The 16,610-nt window shown below is 29.8% G+C and overlaps 1 protein-coding gene and 1 non-coding gene across 2 annotated transcripts; one reads left to right on the forward strand and one right to left on the reverse strand.

Moving 5' to 3' along the window:
* Positions 1-633: 633 nt before the first annotated feature.
* Positions 634-741, forward strand: LOC112718626 (small nucleolar RNA R71). Its single transcript, XR_003160958.1, has one exon. It is a non-coding gene; the product is annotated as a small nucleolar RNA R71 (small nucleolar RNA).
* A 13,436-nt stretch (positions 742-14,177) lies between these two features.
* LOC112716025 (zinc finger protein CONSTANS-LIKE 4) lies at positions 14,178-15,956 on the reverse strand. Its single transcript, XM_025767865.3, has 2 exons — positions 14,774-15,956; positions 14,178-14,663 (listed from the first exon to the last, which is right to left on the reverse strand). Exons 1-2 carry the CDS (start codon positions 15,440-15,442, stop codon positions 14,349-14,351), a joined length of 984 nt encoding a protein of 327 aa, XP_025623650.1. The 5' UTR covers positions 15,443-15,956; the 3' UTR covers positions 14,178-14,348.
* Between the last annotated feature and the right edge of the window lie 654 nt (positions 15,957-16,610).

Below are 16,610 nucleotides of genomic sequence, written 5' to 3' on the forward strand. Positions count from 1 at the left end.
AGGACCTTGTCTCATTCATGAAACTTAAAGTGACCTTAGATAGATCAGAGATTATATTTGCTAAGCTAGATGGGCTCTGCTCAGAATTCTCTGTCTGTTGCTGAGAAGATGATGGGAAAGGCTTGCTATTGCTAAACTTGTTTCTCCTACCATTATTAAAGCCTTGTTGAGGCTTTTGTTGATCCTTCCATGAGAAATTTGGATGATTTCTCCATGAGGGATTATAGGTGTTTCCACAGGCTTTACCCATGTAATTCACCTCTGCCATTGCAGGGTTCTCAGGATCATAAGCTTCTTCTTCAAAAGATGCTTCTTTAGTACTGTTGGATGCATTTTCCAATCCATTCAGACTCTGAGAAATCATCTTGACTTGATGAGTCAACATTTTGTTCTGAGCCAATATGGCATTCAGAGCATCAATTTCAAGAACTCCCTCTTCTGAGGCGTCCCATTACTCACAGGATTCCTCTCAGAGGTGTACATGAATTGGTTATTTGCAACCATGTCAATGAGTTCTTGAGCTTCTGCAGGTGTTTTCTTTAGGTGAATGGATCTACCTGTAGAATGGTCCAGTGACATCTTAGAGAACTCAGATAGACCATCATAGAATATATCCAAAATGGTCCACTCTGAAAGCATGTAAGAAGGACACTTTTTGGTCAACTATTTGTATCTTTCCCAAGCTTCATGGAGGGATTCACCATCTTTTTGCTTGAAACTCTGAACATCCACTCTAAGCTTACTCAACTTTTGAGGAGGAAAGAACTTGGCCAAGAAGGCCGTGACTAGCTTATCCCAAGAGTCCAGGCTATCTTTAGGTTGTGAGTCCAACCATGTTCTAGCTCTATCTCTTACAGCAAAAGGGAAAAGCATGAACCTGTAGACTTTAGGATCTACTCCATTAGTCTTAACAGTATCACAGATCTGCAAGAACTCAGTTAAAAACTGATAGGGATCTTCTGATGGAAGTCCATGAAACTTGCAATTCTGTTGTATTAGAGCAACTAGTTGATGCTTTAGCTCAAATTGTTTGCTCCAATGGCAGGGATTGAGATGCTTCTTCCATAAAAGTTGGAAGTATGTGTAGTATAATCACCAAGCATCCTCCTTGCGTTATTGTTGGGTTCGGCCATATCTCTTTCTTTTTTGAGATTCTCTGTAAGGTTTTCTCTGGATTGTTGTGCTTTAGCTTCTCTTAGCTTCTTCTTCAAAGTCCTTTCAGGTTCAGGATCTGCTTCAACAAGAATGTTCTTGTCCTTGCTCCTGCTCATATGAAAAAGAAGATAACAGACAAGAAGAGGAATCCTCTATGTCACAGTATAGAGATTCCTTTATGTGAGTAGAAGAAAATAAGAAGAAAATCCGAACACAGGTAGAGGAGAGAAGAGGGTTCGAATTTTGAGTAGAAGAGAAGTGTTAGTAGATGAATAAATAAATAGAAAGAGATGAGAGAGAAGAGTTTTCAAAAATTATTTTTGAAAAATAGTTAGTGATTTTCGAAAATTAAGAGAAGAAATAAAATTAAAATTAAAATTTGAAACAATTAGTTAATTAAAAGAATTTTGAAAAAGAGGAAGGTGATTTTCGAAAGATGAGAGAGAAAAGTAGTTAGGTGGTTTTGAAAAAGATAAGAAACAAACAAAAAGTCAATTAGTTAGTTGAAAAAGATTTGAAAATCAATTTTGAAAAGATAAGAAGTTAGAAAAGATTTTGAAATCAAATTTTTTAAAAGATATTTTAAAAAAGATTTGAAAAGGAAATTAAAAAGATTTGATTTTTAAAATTAAAATTGATTACTTGACTAACAAGAAACTAAAAGATATGATTCTAGAATTTAAAGATTGAACCTTTCTTAACAAGAAAGTAACAAACTTCAAATTTTTGAATCAATCACATTAATTGTTAGTAAAGTTTTCAAAAATCATTAAATAAAGATAAGAAAAAGATTTTGAAATTACTTTTTAAAATTTTCGAAAAATAATAAGAAAAATGAAAAATATTTGATTTTTGAAAAAGATTTTGAAAAGATAGGATTTTTAAAATTGAAATCTTGACTTGACTAACAAGAAATAACTTATTTTAAAAATTTTTGACTAAGTCAACCCAAAGATTTCGAAAATTATGAGTAAAATAAGGAAAATATATTTTTTATTTTTGAATTTTTAATGAGGAGAGAGAAAAACACAAAAATGACTCAAAACATGAAAATTTTGGATTAAAACACATATGCAAGAACACTATGAATGTCAAGATGAACACCAAGAACACTTTGAAGATCAAGATGAACATCAAGACTTATTTTTGAAAAATTTTCAAGAAAAGAAAAATATGCAAGACACCAAACTTAGAAATTTTTCATGCTTAGACACTATGAATGCAAAAATGCATATGAAAAACAACAAAAGACACAAAACAAGAAAATATGAAGATCAAACAAGAAGACTTACCAAGAACAACTTGAAGATCATGAAGAATACCATGCATGAATTTTTTGAAAAAATGCATAAATTTTAAAAACATGCAATTGACACCAAACTTAAAAATTGACACTAGACTCAAACAAGAAACACAAAAATATTTTTGATTTTTTTTATTTTATAATTTTTTTGGATTTTTCAAAAATAAATTTTGGAAAAACGAAAAAGAAGAAAAAAATTTTAAAAGATTTTTGAAAACTTTTTTTTTAAAAAGAAAATTACCTAATCTGAGCTACAAGATGAACCGTCAGTTGTCCAAACTCGAACAATCCCTGGCAACAACGCCAAAAACTTGATAGGTAAAATTGTGACTCATACTTTTCACAACTTGAACAATTCCTAGCAATGGCTCCAAAAACTTGGTGCACAATACTATGGTTCACACACATTCTTCACAACTTCGCACAACTAACCAGCAAGTGCACTGGGTCGTCCAGGTAATAAACCTTACGTGAGTAAGGGTCGATCCCACGGAGATTGTTGGTATGAAGCAAGCTATGGTCATCTTGTAAATCTCAATCAGGCGGATTCTAATGGTTATAATGGTTTTCGAATATAAAGATAAATAAAGCATAAAATAAAGATAGAGATACTTATATAATTCATTGGTGGGAATTTCAGATAAGTGCATGAAGGTACTGTGTTCTTTCTGAATCTCTGCTTTCCTACTGCTTTCATCCGATCATTCTTACTCCTTTCTATGGAAAGCTGTATGTAGGGCGTCACTGTTGTCAATGGCTACTTCCCATCCTCTCAGTGAAAATGGTCCAAATGCGTTGTCACAGCACGGCTAATCATCTGTCGGTTCTCGATCATGTTGGAATAGGATCCATTGATCCTTTTGCGTCTGTCACTATGCCCAACACTCGCGAGTTTGAAGCTCGTCACAGTCATCCCATCCCAGATCCTACTCGGAATACCACAGACAAGGTTTAGACTTTCCGAATCTCAAGAATGCTGCCAATGGATTCTAGCTTATACCACGAAGACTCTGATCTCACAGAATGAGAGGCTCAGTTGTCAGGCAAGGCAACCATGCGTCGTGGGTCAGAAATCCAAGAGATACACACTCTAGCTTTCGCAGGTAGAACGGAAGTGTTTATCAAGCACGCGTTCATAAGTGAGAATAGTGATGAGTGTCACGGATCATCACATTCATCAGATTGAAGTGTGAATGAATATCTTAGAATAAGAATAAGCGTGAATTGAATAGAAGAACAATAGTAATTGCATTAATACTCGAGGTACAGCAGAGCTCTACACTTTAATCTATGGTGTGTAGAAACTCCACCGTTGAAGATACATAAGTGATGAAGGTCGAGGCATGGCCGAATGGCCAGCCCCCCAAAATGTGATCAAAGGATCAAAAGATAATCCAAAAATGATCTAAGGATATTCCAAAGATGTCTAATATAATAGTAAAAAGTTCTATTTATACTAGACTAGTCACTAGGGTTTACAAAAATAAGTCTAAGTGCAAAAATCCACTTCTGGGGCCCACTTTGGTGTGTGCTTGGGCTGAGCTTGATCTTTACACGTGCAGAGGCTTCTCTTGGGGTTAAACGCCAAGTTGTAACGTATTTTTGGTGTTTAACTCTGGTTTGTGACGTGTTTCTGGCGTTTTACTCCAGAATACAGCATGGAACTGGCGTTGAACGCCAGTTTGCATCATCTAAACTCAAATAAAGTATAGACTATTAAATATTGCTGAAAAGCCCTAGATGTCTACTTTCCAACGCAATTAAGAGCGCGCCATTTGGAGTTCTATAGCTCCAGAAAATCCATTTCGAGTGCAGGGATGTCAGAATCCAACAACATCAGCAATCCTTTGTCAGCCTCCTATCAGATTTTTGCTCAGATCCCTCAATTTCAGCTAGAAAATACCTGAAATCACTGAAAAACACACAAACTCATAGTAAAGTTCAGAAATGTGAATTTTGCATAAAAACTAATAAAAACATCCCTAAAAGTAGCTAGATCCTACTAAAAACTACCTAAAAACAATGCCAAAAAGCGTATAAATTATCCGCTCATCAACGATGACTTCATATACTTAATAATAAAATAGGAGCCTTTGACTCAAAATCATATCACTGTTCTTTTTGAAAAGCGGAAAAAGAATACTTTTTAAATAAAACAAAACAAGTATATACATATACAAAACTTCTTACTAAAGTAACTTATACATGTTATGTACATACAAATCATACAACTCATATCCCTCTTACATTATATAATATTGATGGCTAGGGGTAAATAAATAAAAACTAAACAGCATTATCGACTAAGTGAAATGCAATACAACCCTTCGTGAACTGTCTCCTAAAAAGATAAAGCTGTAGGGGTGAGAATATAACCACACGGCCTCACCATAGAGTTTCAGAATTGTCATAATAAGATTTTTAAAGAGAAATCTATTTTTAAACTCAGTGATTATTGTTTGTCCTTTGAATCTTTTAAAAACGAACAACTAGTCATCCAAAAACCCTTTTCGAAAATCAATATTTAAATATCCAGAAATCCAAAACCTTTCTTTTCTTATAAGAAAATCTTAATCAGAAACCAACCACGCAATCAACCAACACAATCATCACTTCAGCACTAAAGCCTATTCTTAAAAGTAGCACACCAGGACAAACACAGGTAAAATAAACAAGGAAAGCACAGGTTTAGGTAGCAGTTACAGCAAATAGTTCAGGTAGCAGTTAATAACAGTTTAATAATTAGGCAAACTAAAACAAATTCAAACCCAAGCAAAACATACAAATGCATATGATGCATGCCTGTCCTATGGCTAATGAGCTCATCTGTCGGTTATACAGTCAACCCGACAAGTCCGGTTTGCTAAACCCTTGGACTGTCCCCCGACGCGCATCCCCATAAGTCTATGCATAACTTTTTCTCATATATATATATCAAAACGCTCAATGGGAGTACTATTCCCAGGAATTTATAAGTGCCCGATCACCCTTACATCGTAGGGTCAACAGAGTATCGAGTCTCAACTTGGAACAAGTGGTGGCAAGCCACTACGTCTACCCAAGAAAACTTGTGTCTCAAATAATTCAAATAAATAAGCCATATGAATATTTCAATCATAATTCATCAATATCCACATCATTCTCAATATTATCATCATTCATCAGTTCATATCTCATTTCAAATTCATTCAAAATCATACTTTAAAATCAATTCTCATCATCCTTCATTCAAATTCAATCATCATCATCCATCCTCCGATTTCGTTCATCAACAATCTCTAATCAAAACATATCTGACAGCAACGGGATCCTTAGTGGCATCTTCTCTCTTCCCGCAAGCGTTCTCCCTCAGTGCGACTGAGCGACAACCTGGCGGCAAGGCTGGGGCAACGATGGCGTAGGAAATGGCGACGACTATGGGTTCTGGTCAGCGATGGCGACAGCTCACGATGACAGGGACGTTCCTCCGTGACGGAGCTGGCGCGGATTCCACGATCGGTGACCACCCTCCGCGGACCCTCTCTCTCCCTCCATCGCATCTCTCTTCAGCTGGCGGTGATGAAGACAAACGACATGGCTGACGGGCTTGGCGGCAGCTAGCTTGCAGCGGCTGTGTCGCTCTCCTCTCCTCCCTTTCTCGATTGCAGATCTCTTCCTCTCTTCCTGCGGGTCTCTCTCCCTTTCCCTTTTCTCCCTTTCTTCTTCTTAGATGTATGTGTATTCGTTGGTGAGGATGAGTGAAGGGGAAACTATGCGGCTAGGGGAGTTTATGGCTAGGGAGAGTGGCGGTGAGGGGTTAAGGTAAAAGGGTTAGGGTTTTCAATTTGGGAATTAGGGTTTAATTTGGAGCAAAGGTGATTAAGAATTTTTTGGTAATTTGGGGTTTGGTAAATTTTAATAAAATTAGAGTATATTGTATTGTATAAATTTGAAATCTAATTTAATTCCTTAAAAATTTTTAAAAATATTATTTATTTATCAATTTAATAATTAGTTTTTAACTAAATATTCTAATTTAAAATATAAGATAATATAATTAATTTTCTTTGTTTATAAAAATTAAAGTATTAAATTTCGAAATCTCAATTATTTAAACTAAATCATATAAAATTCTTATTATTTTACATTTGCTAAACTTTATAATTAAAATATAGAAAATAATTCAATAATTATAAAATCAAATAAAACTTTAGATTATTTTAAACTCAATTAATTAGAATTTGTTTTAATTATCTTTAATAAAATCATTTTTGAGATTAAAGTACTTAATGAATAAATAAATCAAAATTAGTTCTTAATAAAATCTTCTAAAATTTCTAGGTTTTACATATTGTCTTTGTATAATGTTTAATGATTTAATTTAAAGCAACTCATTTAAGTTTGAAGTTTTGTATTCAAATTTCATAATTTTTACTTTTTTCATTTTAATAAAAAATTAAAATTATTTTTTTAATATTTGTTTTATGAATTTCGTACTATTAATACATTGATAATTTGTTTTTGAATACTTGAAAAGTATTCAATATGATTTTATTCTCATTGATTTTTCTTAATTTTTTGTCTTGTTAAAAATAAAGTAATTATTAAAATTATTGAGTTAATACTCAAATTGATCCATAAAATTATATTTAAATTTTAAATTAGTCTCCAAAATTTCTATTTACTCAATTTAGTTCTTAAAATTGATATTTGTGACTCATATTAATTTCTCAAATATTTTTTTTTATAATATGCTGAGGTGACATATTGACATGGCATACTAACATCACTACAACAAATTCGTAGGATTTACCGGCAGATTTACCAAAATAATTTGCTATTAATATAAGTTTATTGTCGAAATTATCGTTGGAGTAAATCTAATGGTATAAACCTCGCTGGTAATTATTTATCGATGGATTTTTTTTGTAATCATCGAAAAAATTTTGCTAGTAATTTTTACCATCGTAATTTTTTCCAGTAAACTCGATAGTAATATATTATTAATTAATAATTAAATTAATAACTACCAACAGATTTAACTGGCATTAAATTCAACGATAAAATTAAATTTAAATTTAAATTTTTTAAAATATATATTTTAAAATTTTCATGTCGAATCTTTCTTATTTCATTATTGATCAATTTTTTATTATCAAAAAATATGTTTTACATTGCTATAAATATTTAATATTTATTAATAAATTGATTGTAAACAAAAAATATAAAATATTATAATATTTCTCATGATTTAATGATAATCATAAAACTAAATCAAGCAGCATTGTATATAAAAATTATAATTTTTCTCAATGGTTTACTTATACTTTCAATTATATGTTCAAATAATTAAGTTATAGACACACAAAAAAAAGTACTCAATATAATTATTATGATTATAAGAGTTTATCCACATCACTTACTAGAAATACTTATAATATACCGATAACGAGCTTGTATAAAAATCAAGGGTTGGGTTAGCGAATAAATAGAGGATAAAACATATTCAAAATAAATAAATCAATCAATAAAAATATGCAATTGTCTTAATTGTAATGTATATTCACGTTACATGAATTTTTTTAAGGTGATGTTAACATATAATCAATCTCAATTTCTAGGCATGCAACAATTTGATATTTTTATTTTTAATTTTATTATATACTTTTAAAGTAGACACCAAAAAAATATAGAAAATATTATTTGTATACTAAAATTTAGTCTTTGATCAGTTTTTAAAATTTAAATAATGTTATTTAATTAAATTTAATTAAAACACATTGCTTTTAGCTAACATGTTAGTAATTAAAATTAATTTAAATTTTAAATATTAAAATTTCTCTAACTTTCTACCCACCACTTCATAAAGTGGCTATTTTATCATTTTTCTATTTTATTTGTATGTTTCTTTCTCTCTTTTGTACATTCTTTTCTTCTTCTCTCTCTCACGTTCTTTACAAAAATCTCTATAAATGAGTATCACTCCTCTACAGGTAAATTTATTATTTCATATTTAATATTTTATTATTATTAGATGAGTAGTGCTATTTGATTCCCATTTCGAGTGACTTGCATGCTAACTCAAAACACATTCATTATATTGTCGAATAAAATTTTAATAATATTATATCAACATTTGAATTAAACAATAAATGAATTATGAGTCTATGTATCAATATTCTTTTTTTTTTTCTTTTTTTTTTCTTTCTTTCATTTTTTAAATCTTTATCTTTAGAATGATTAGAGAATACCACCAACATAAAATAATTAAACCGAATTAAAGATAAATATATAAAAGAGCAATAGCAACTATTCGGGAGGAAAAAAAGGATAACAAATAAAAATTTAATAAAGGTTTATAGTTTTTAACAATTTTTTTATTATTATAGTTAGATTCTTTCATTACTTATTTGAACATTAACGCTTTTAAAAGTATTAAAATGTATGTACGTAAAAATTAATTTTTTTTACAATTGTAAGTTGTAACACATCTAAAATTATTAAGTTATACAAAAAATATTTTTGAAACACATCCAAAATCATAAATCTAAAATTTAAATTTAAACATTAAAAATAAAATTAAGTTTTTATATCTTATTCAATAAAAACTCATCTATTATTTCTCTTTTTTTAATAGTTAGATTTTTTGTTACTTATTTGAATATTAATGTTTTTAAAATTATTAAAATGTATGTTCCTAAAAAATTATTTTTATTTTCAATTATAACACATCTAAAATAATTAAGTGATACACAAAATATTTCTATAACACATCCAAAATCATAAATCAAAAAATTAAATTTAAACGTTAAATATAAAAAAAAATTTTATATCTTATTCGATAAAAATTCATCTAATATTTTTTATTTTTTATTATTTGTTAGATTTTATCGTTATTTATTTGAACATTAACGCTTTTAAAATTATTAAAATGTATGTTTGTAAAAATTGGTTATTTTTTCAGTTATTACACATCTAAAATTATAAATCTAAAATTTAATTTATTTAAACGTTAAAAATAAAACTAATTTTTTTATATCTTATTCGATAAAAATGCATCTAATATTTCTCATTTTTTATTAACATTTTTAAAATTATTAAAATGAATAATTAAACTAAGTATTTAGATCTTATTATTCGATAAAAGTATATCTAACATATTAGTTTAAAATATGATTTCTTTTAGGAAGTTTCAGATGTGTGGGTTAATATTTAAAACCCTTAAGATTTAGTTTTTGAATTTTAAAATTAAAATCTTCAATTGTATCGAATTTAATTTTTGAATGTGTATTTAAATGATAATCTATTAATAATTAAAATGGTAAAACTGAAACAGAAATTTTAAATTTTAAATTTTAAATTTTAGTTTTATTTAGTTTGTATTTTGAATGTGTATTTAATTTTAAAAAGACACTAAATCTATTTAGATGTATTTGTTTTAATTTTTTTTAAATTATTATAATAAAATATTGAATAAAAAGTCACTTTTAAAGGATATCTAGTCGTACTGAAAAAATATACTTTTTAAAGTGATAATCAATAAGTATTTATCTTATTATCAACCACAAAAATATGAATAGTAATTATGAACTCGTGAAAATTAAAAAAAAAACAAATGCATAAATTAAAATTAAAATAAAAAATTAAAAAAGTATTTAATAATGAAAGAAATAGAAATAGAAATATAAGATAAACAAAATTATTAAAAGAAGGAAGAAAAAGAACTTGTTGGCTGGTTTTTTTGTGTATGAAAAAAAAAGGAATAAAAAATATAGAGTACTTTGCTATAACTTACAATAAACCTTTACAAAGATGAACACACAGTATAAGAAAATAAAAAACAATAAAAAAACTTAATATTTAAATTAATATAGACAAAAAATATAAAAAAATTGATATGATAATAATAATGATATAATGATAATCTCTACCATAATTTTAATAATTTAATATAATGAATTTTAATAAAGTAATAAAATACACAAAATACAACCTCGTCTAATCATATACCCAAACAGTATATTTATACAATTAGGCAATATATATATATATATATATATATATATATATATATATATATATATATATATATATATATATATATATATATATATATATATTCAATCAATTTAAATTAAGAAAACATTACCAATAGATGAAAAAAATGGAATATGATGAAGAATAATTATAATTTTGATAATATATGAATAATTAAATTTAATTATTAGATACAATGTTTACGTTATTATAATTTAAATGTATAATAATTGATTTTTATCATTTTAAACATATATAATTGAGAGCAAATTATAGTATAATTATTTTTATTATTGTTATCTATTTTTCAAATAAAAAAATATTATAAGTAATGAAAAAATTATGTTAAATGAATCGAGAAATAGCTCAAACAGCGTGTGTTATGTTAGTGCTATAAAAAAAGCAGAGATTAGCAGTGGTTTTTTTTTTTTATGATTCGTAGCGGTTTTAAATCAATGCAGAATGGTTTTACCAGTTGAGTGAATCTTCCTAGTTAGTAGCGCGAACAGTTGTTTTCGTGGTGATTTTTAGCAATCGATGGTATAACTGTTGCTAATTAGATAATTGATTTTACGACAGTTGTAAAATTGTCTCTATTTTTTTAAAAAAAGGACGACAATTCAGAACCGCCACAATTTTAATAGGTGCTTTAATAAAAACATGCAGCGGTTTTCTATTTGCCGCAATTTTAATAGTGAAGACTTCAGATCACTATGTACCTATAATCATATCTACGGCAAATGAAAATTTTGTAAGTGGCAATATAATTTAATTTAGAATAATTTTCATAATAATGGCAATAGACTAAATGGAAAACTATATCTTCTATTAGATTTTGAGCTATTATTATTTTAATTAATTTCTTATCAATTAAAAAAAATAAAAAATAAAACTAAAATCAGCTGTGAGAGAAATTGTTGGTTATAAAATAAATAAGAAACTGAATAAGTGGATTATGATAAAAGTCCTTATTAGCGACACACATGAATGTTAATTGCTGGTATCTCTAAAATTGATGGTGGTTAAATAAATGGCCAGCAATTTTTGACTACTAAACTCCACTTGTGCTGTTGTGTAGCAAGTCATTAATGGTAAAACATTATTTTATGACATAATTAAAGCAAAATTCATAATTAGTTTAATGTATAGCTCAAGAATAATAAGATTAAAAAAAATCTAAAATTCTATTATGGTATTTGAAATTTTCAATAATAATAAAATAAAAAATTTAGATTTATTAGAAAAATTATAGATCTCAATTTAATAATCATTCTCTGATTTGAATTTAAAGTTCAAAATTCAGTTTGCATCTTTCTATTCTTTTCTGATATATATCATTTTTGGTAAAAGACAATGAAAAAATAGATCTACTAAATAAAAAATATTCTATGAAAGAATCATTGTAGGAAGATTTATAATTGGTAAAAAATTAAAAAATTATTAATAATAATAAAACATAAAAAAATTCATATTAAAGAACATTTAAAAAAAAACAATATCAATAAGTACTATATATATATAAATCAAAATAAATAAGAGAAAACAAATTGATATAAGATAGAATTAATTTGAATATATTTAAACATAAAAAAGGTACACAAAAAAGGAAAAAAGAGACACAAAAAAGAGCTAAAATAAAAAAGTGATAAAAATGATGATTTTTATAATTTTGTTTGGCTATCTAGATATAGAAAATCAGAAGACTACAGTTATCTAACCAAATTAGTATAATTGATTTTGTTTAGTAAATTAAAAATTACTATAAGAACATTAAAAGAAATAATTTAAAAAACACTATCAAAATAAACTAATAAATATTATAATAAATTATATGATATTAAGATATTTATTTAAATTAATTAATTAATATTATTAATTAGCTATTATTAATTTGATTTGATGAATTAGAAGAAATAAGTTAGAAAATATTCTTAGAAACATGTTAAGTCAGTTTTATTATTAAGTGTAAAAACCTAATTTTAATATAATATAATAAATTTTATATTTTAATATGTATTTTATAAGAGTGTTTGATTCGGTAACAGATTTTTTGTATACATATAATATCAATTGTATATATAAATATATTATTTTATTATATTTAATTCAACTCCGATTGAACCTAAATTATAAACCCTAATTGAATTTTGATTAAATTTTTAAACCCTCTAATTTCATCGTTGGATTTTTTAACTTGCAGAATTTCTTCTAACCAGATCGGAACTTCTCAATTTTTTTTTTACTTAAAAGAGTAAATTATGATCTCTCACTATAAATTTTATAAATGAAATTAAAAAAATATGAAAGAAAAACATCAAAGGTATGTTTGTTTTTGTGTTTGAAGGATGAAAAGCACGTTCAAATTTCTTGAATGCTTCAATTTTATGTTTGGATACTTTTTTTTCTTGTAAACGGTAGAAGTAAGAAGTAACAAATCCCAATTTCGTATTTCACTAACAAGCTTCTACGTTTTTTTAATTTCCTTCTACCAATCCTATCCTTTATACATGTTATTGCTTTATTTATGAAAATTTTATTGTTTTTCTTTGAGTTCTCTTTTTCTTTTATTTTGTTATTTTTATTTTTATTAAACATTATATGCTTTTATAATTGTGATTTTTGTATATTATATTTATTATTTTTTTATAATATAATTTATTAATCCCATTAAGTAGAATAAATTAAAAGAAATAAATTAATCATAAATAATAATAATAATAAAAAATTATAACATACTAAAAAAGAATACTAAAAATACTTAAAAAAATATTATATAAAAAACATACTAGATAAAAGTATAAAAAATTAAATTTTTAAAAAATAATATTATAATTTAATAGCATATTTTTTTTAATAATTATCTATCTAAAAGTAATTTTAACTAATGTTATTCAAACAAAATTTATTTTATTAAAACTAATTTTAGTATAAAATTATCAAATATAAATTAAGTGTCAACTAATGTTATTCAAACAAAATTTATTTTATTAAAACTAATTTTAGTATAAAATTATCAAATATAAATTATGTTGACACTTAATACAGATTCACTTCTATCCAAAATCAATCCTATAAAATCACTTTTATTCAAATTCCAATTTAATAAAAAGCTAATTCATTATATACTAAAAAATTAAAAATTACAATTTATTCCCTCAATTTTTTTAATTGAGGATCCATAATCCATTCCGATCAAACAATCCCAAGCACCCACGGCTTCTAAAAATAAACTTCTGGTAGGGATGATACAGATAAACCATAGCGATAGTTAATTCTTTTGAATTACCTTAGTGCCGCATCCTTACAAAATGTTCATAAGATTTGCAATTTTCTCAATCCAAATGAACCACAGTTAAATTAAGAATTTACTTGTAGACAAAATTCTCCTGAAATCTAGTTCTTGTCGAGCAAGAGACAGGAATTGAAGTTGGGTTCAATCTCGCTAGTGTTTAACACAAGAATTAATATTTAATGAGATCGAGGAAGGCTCCTCAATTGGCCAATAATATTTCAGATTTTGATACACAACAAGTTCACAAGACAAATCTGCATTCTAGCCATATATATCTGAACCCTTGATGGGAGACAACCAGAAAATGCTTATTCTTACTTGCTTGGCCCAAGGCAAAAGAAACTACCGAATTCCTCAAAACGGTGAAAAACAAAAACCAAAAGACAAGATACAATTAAGCTACAAAACAGATGGCAAAAGAGTTTGCAACTTTATACATTGCATAATTCATACAAAAAAATATATACATAGAAAAGCAAACAGGAGAATAAGAAAAAAAGAAGAGAGCAAGTAACCCCAGCATATATTAATCATCGTTATTATGGTTATTGATTCGGTGATTCCATACAAAAAGACGGAAAATTAACACGACGGAACGACGCCGTATCCATTGAGAGGGTCAACCTCAGTGCGCTTGGCGAATCTGCCTTTGATCCTTGGCCTCGTTTCTGCATAAGCCTTACGAGAAGCGTAGCGAATAGTCTTCTCGAACTTTCGGTTCTTCCTCTTCTCCCGATACCTCAAAACCCTAGCTTCCCTATCCGCCGCCGAGAACTGCGCCGTCACCGTCACTGCCTGGTTCCCTCCCTCCACCGACGATGCTACCTTGCAGGTCGATATCTCAGACATCGCGTTCCCGTCCGGTACAACACCAACGTCCATCGACGACGACGACACCTAAACGATAAAAAACGCAAAAAACGAACACGAAAAGTTCAAAACATTACTTCACACTTCACATAAGAAACTGGAAAAGAAAATGAATCAACTCCAGAGATTGTTCTTACGCTATGGCTCATCTGTGACTGTGACTGAGATTGCGAGTTGTACTTGTAGCCACCGTAGGCGAAAGGCTCAAAGTAGTGCTCGTTAGCGGTCTTGCTCTGCACCGGAACAACTCCGTCGGTGGTGGCGGAGCTCTTCGGCTCCGATTTGGGATCCACGTTGCCGTAATCCAGATCTACATACGGAACCTGTTCCATCTCCTGGAAGATGTACTGAGACGAGTTCAGATCTGCCTTGGAAGGGTTAGAAGGTGTGGGAAGGAGCCAGGAAGCAGCCTCGGCCTCCTCAGTGCTGACGTCAACATCCGCATCAGCATCGGCGTCGGAGAAGAACCTGTGGTCATCAAGGAAGTTGACCGGAGACTTGACGGTAGCGGCGAGGGAGTGATAGAAGGGAGTGACGGGGATTCGCTCGTGGCGGGAAGCGAGAGGGTTGGCGGAGTGGATATCCCGGTCGCAGGCAAGGCAGAGGGAGGCGGCGTCGGCCTTGCAGGTGACGTGAGCAGGTGCCTGCTCGCAGACCTCGCAGAGTGAGACGCGAGGGTGGCGGGAGGCGAGCTTGTTAGCGGCGTGGACCTTGGAGTCGCAGGGGGAGCAGAGGAAGGCGGCGTCAGGGCGGCAGTAGACGGTGGCTGAGGCTGACTTGCATGAATCACATAACTTGGAAGCCATGGTGTGATGGCTCCGTGGAAAAATGAAAATTCTTGTGTTTGATATTGTTTGTGATATGGTTATGGCTGTGGTGGTGGTTGAAGATAGGTGGCGTGATTATGCGAAACAAGTCTATCTGGTGGGGACCGGGAGATCTGGGAAATAGCCAATGGAAGAGTGACGCGTGGACATGCCTTAGCCAAATGCAAGAAATTATCAGGGGTGGAAGGGAGTTTGACAGCGACGGAGGCAGGTTAATAGTCTTTAGTAGGTTAGGGGACCGAGCGGTGGTGTGGCATTTGAATGCGTCGGACCAACTGTCGTTGTCTTGGTGGACCCTACATTGCTGCTGTGTGGCTAGGGACTTTGTACTAGGGCATAAACACTCCTTCTCATTGTCACCCCCGCTATGTTTTCGTGGTTATTGTCCGTCTTAATATTCCTCTCTGCGTGCTTATCACTCCACTATATATTTAGAATTTGATTTAGTTTCTTCGGATAACTTTTCAATTTTTATGTCAACGATAAATAATACACACAAGAAATACACCGAAAGTAGACCAAATAAACAATATTGTTGTAAAATAAATAAATAAATAAAATATTAAAATGTAAATAAAAGAGTCTAGTATTAATATTTTTTAATATTAATATTTTAATATAACTGAAATAGAACATGTGTTTCAATATATGAAGAGAAAAAGAGGAATATGTTATGCAGGAGTGATTTTTATTTCGTGTGTTATGCTTAGACTATGAAATCTTATTTATGCATGTATGAATTTATTATTTTTAAATTTTATTAAAGGTTGGTCTTGCATAAGAATTTTAAGTCTCTCTCTTGAAAATTTCAGTCGCCTATTGTTACGGTGGGTAACCGGAGATTGACTGAATGGATGGCGTTGGCTGGCCCAAACGTACGAAGGAGGAAGTTTCCATATGAGTATGCGGCTCGGGAGACTCCGTCCGACTTGTGTTCGCGAGTGAATGGGGGATGGTACCTGCAAAGACACTCCGATGCCTAAGTTAGCAAGGGTGTGAGCAGGTCTAGAGAGTATTGGGACTTAGAGATACCTGAGAGGTGTCAGTGTATTTATAGTGGTGAGCCAATAACCACCGTTGGAGTAGTGCCATATCTTTAGGGTATTAACCGTCCCATTATCTTAGGGAGGTTAAGATATGGCTTTGC

The sequence above is a fragment of the Arachis hypogaea genome, chromosome 10 (assembly GCF_003086295.3).
Source record: "Arachis hypogaea cultivar Tifrunner chromosome 10, arahy.Tifrunner.gnm2.J5K5, whole genome shotgun sequence".
Lineage (NCBI taxonomy): Eukaryota > Viridiplantae > Streptophyta > Magnoliopsida > Fabales > Fabaceae > Arachis > Arachis hypogaea.

Coding starts and splice junctions, on each gene's coding strand:
- LOC112716025 (XM_025767865.3), bottom strand. CDS start 15,442: ATGGCTTCCAAGTTATGTGATTCATGCAAGTCAGCCTCAGCCACCGTC. Junction 14,664..14,773: donor AGTCACAGATGAGCCATAGC/GTAAGAACAATC, acceptor TTTATCGTTTAG/GTGTCGTCGTCGTCGATGGA.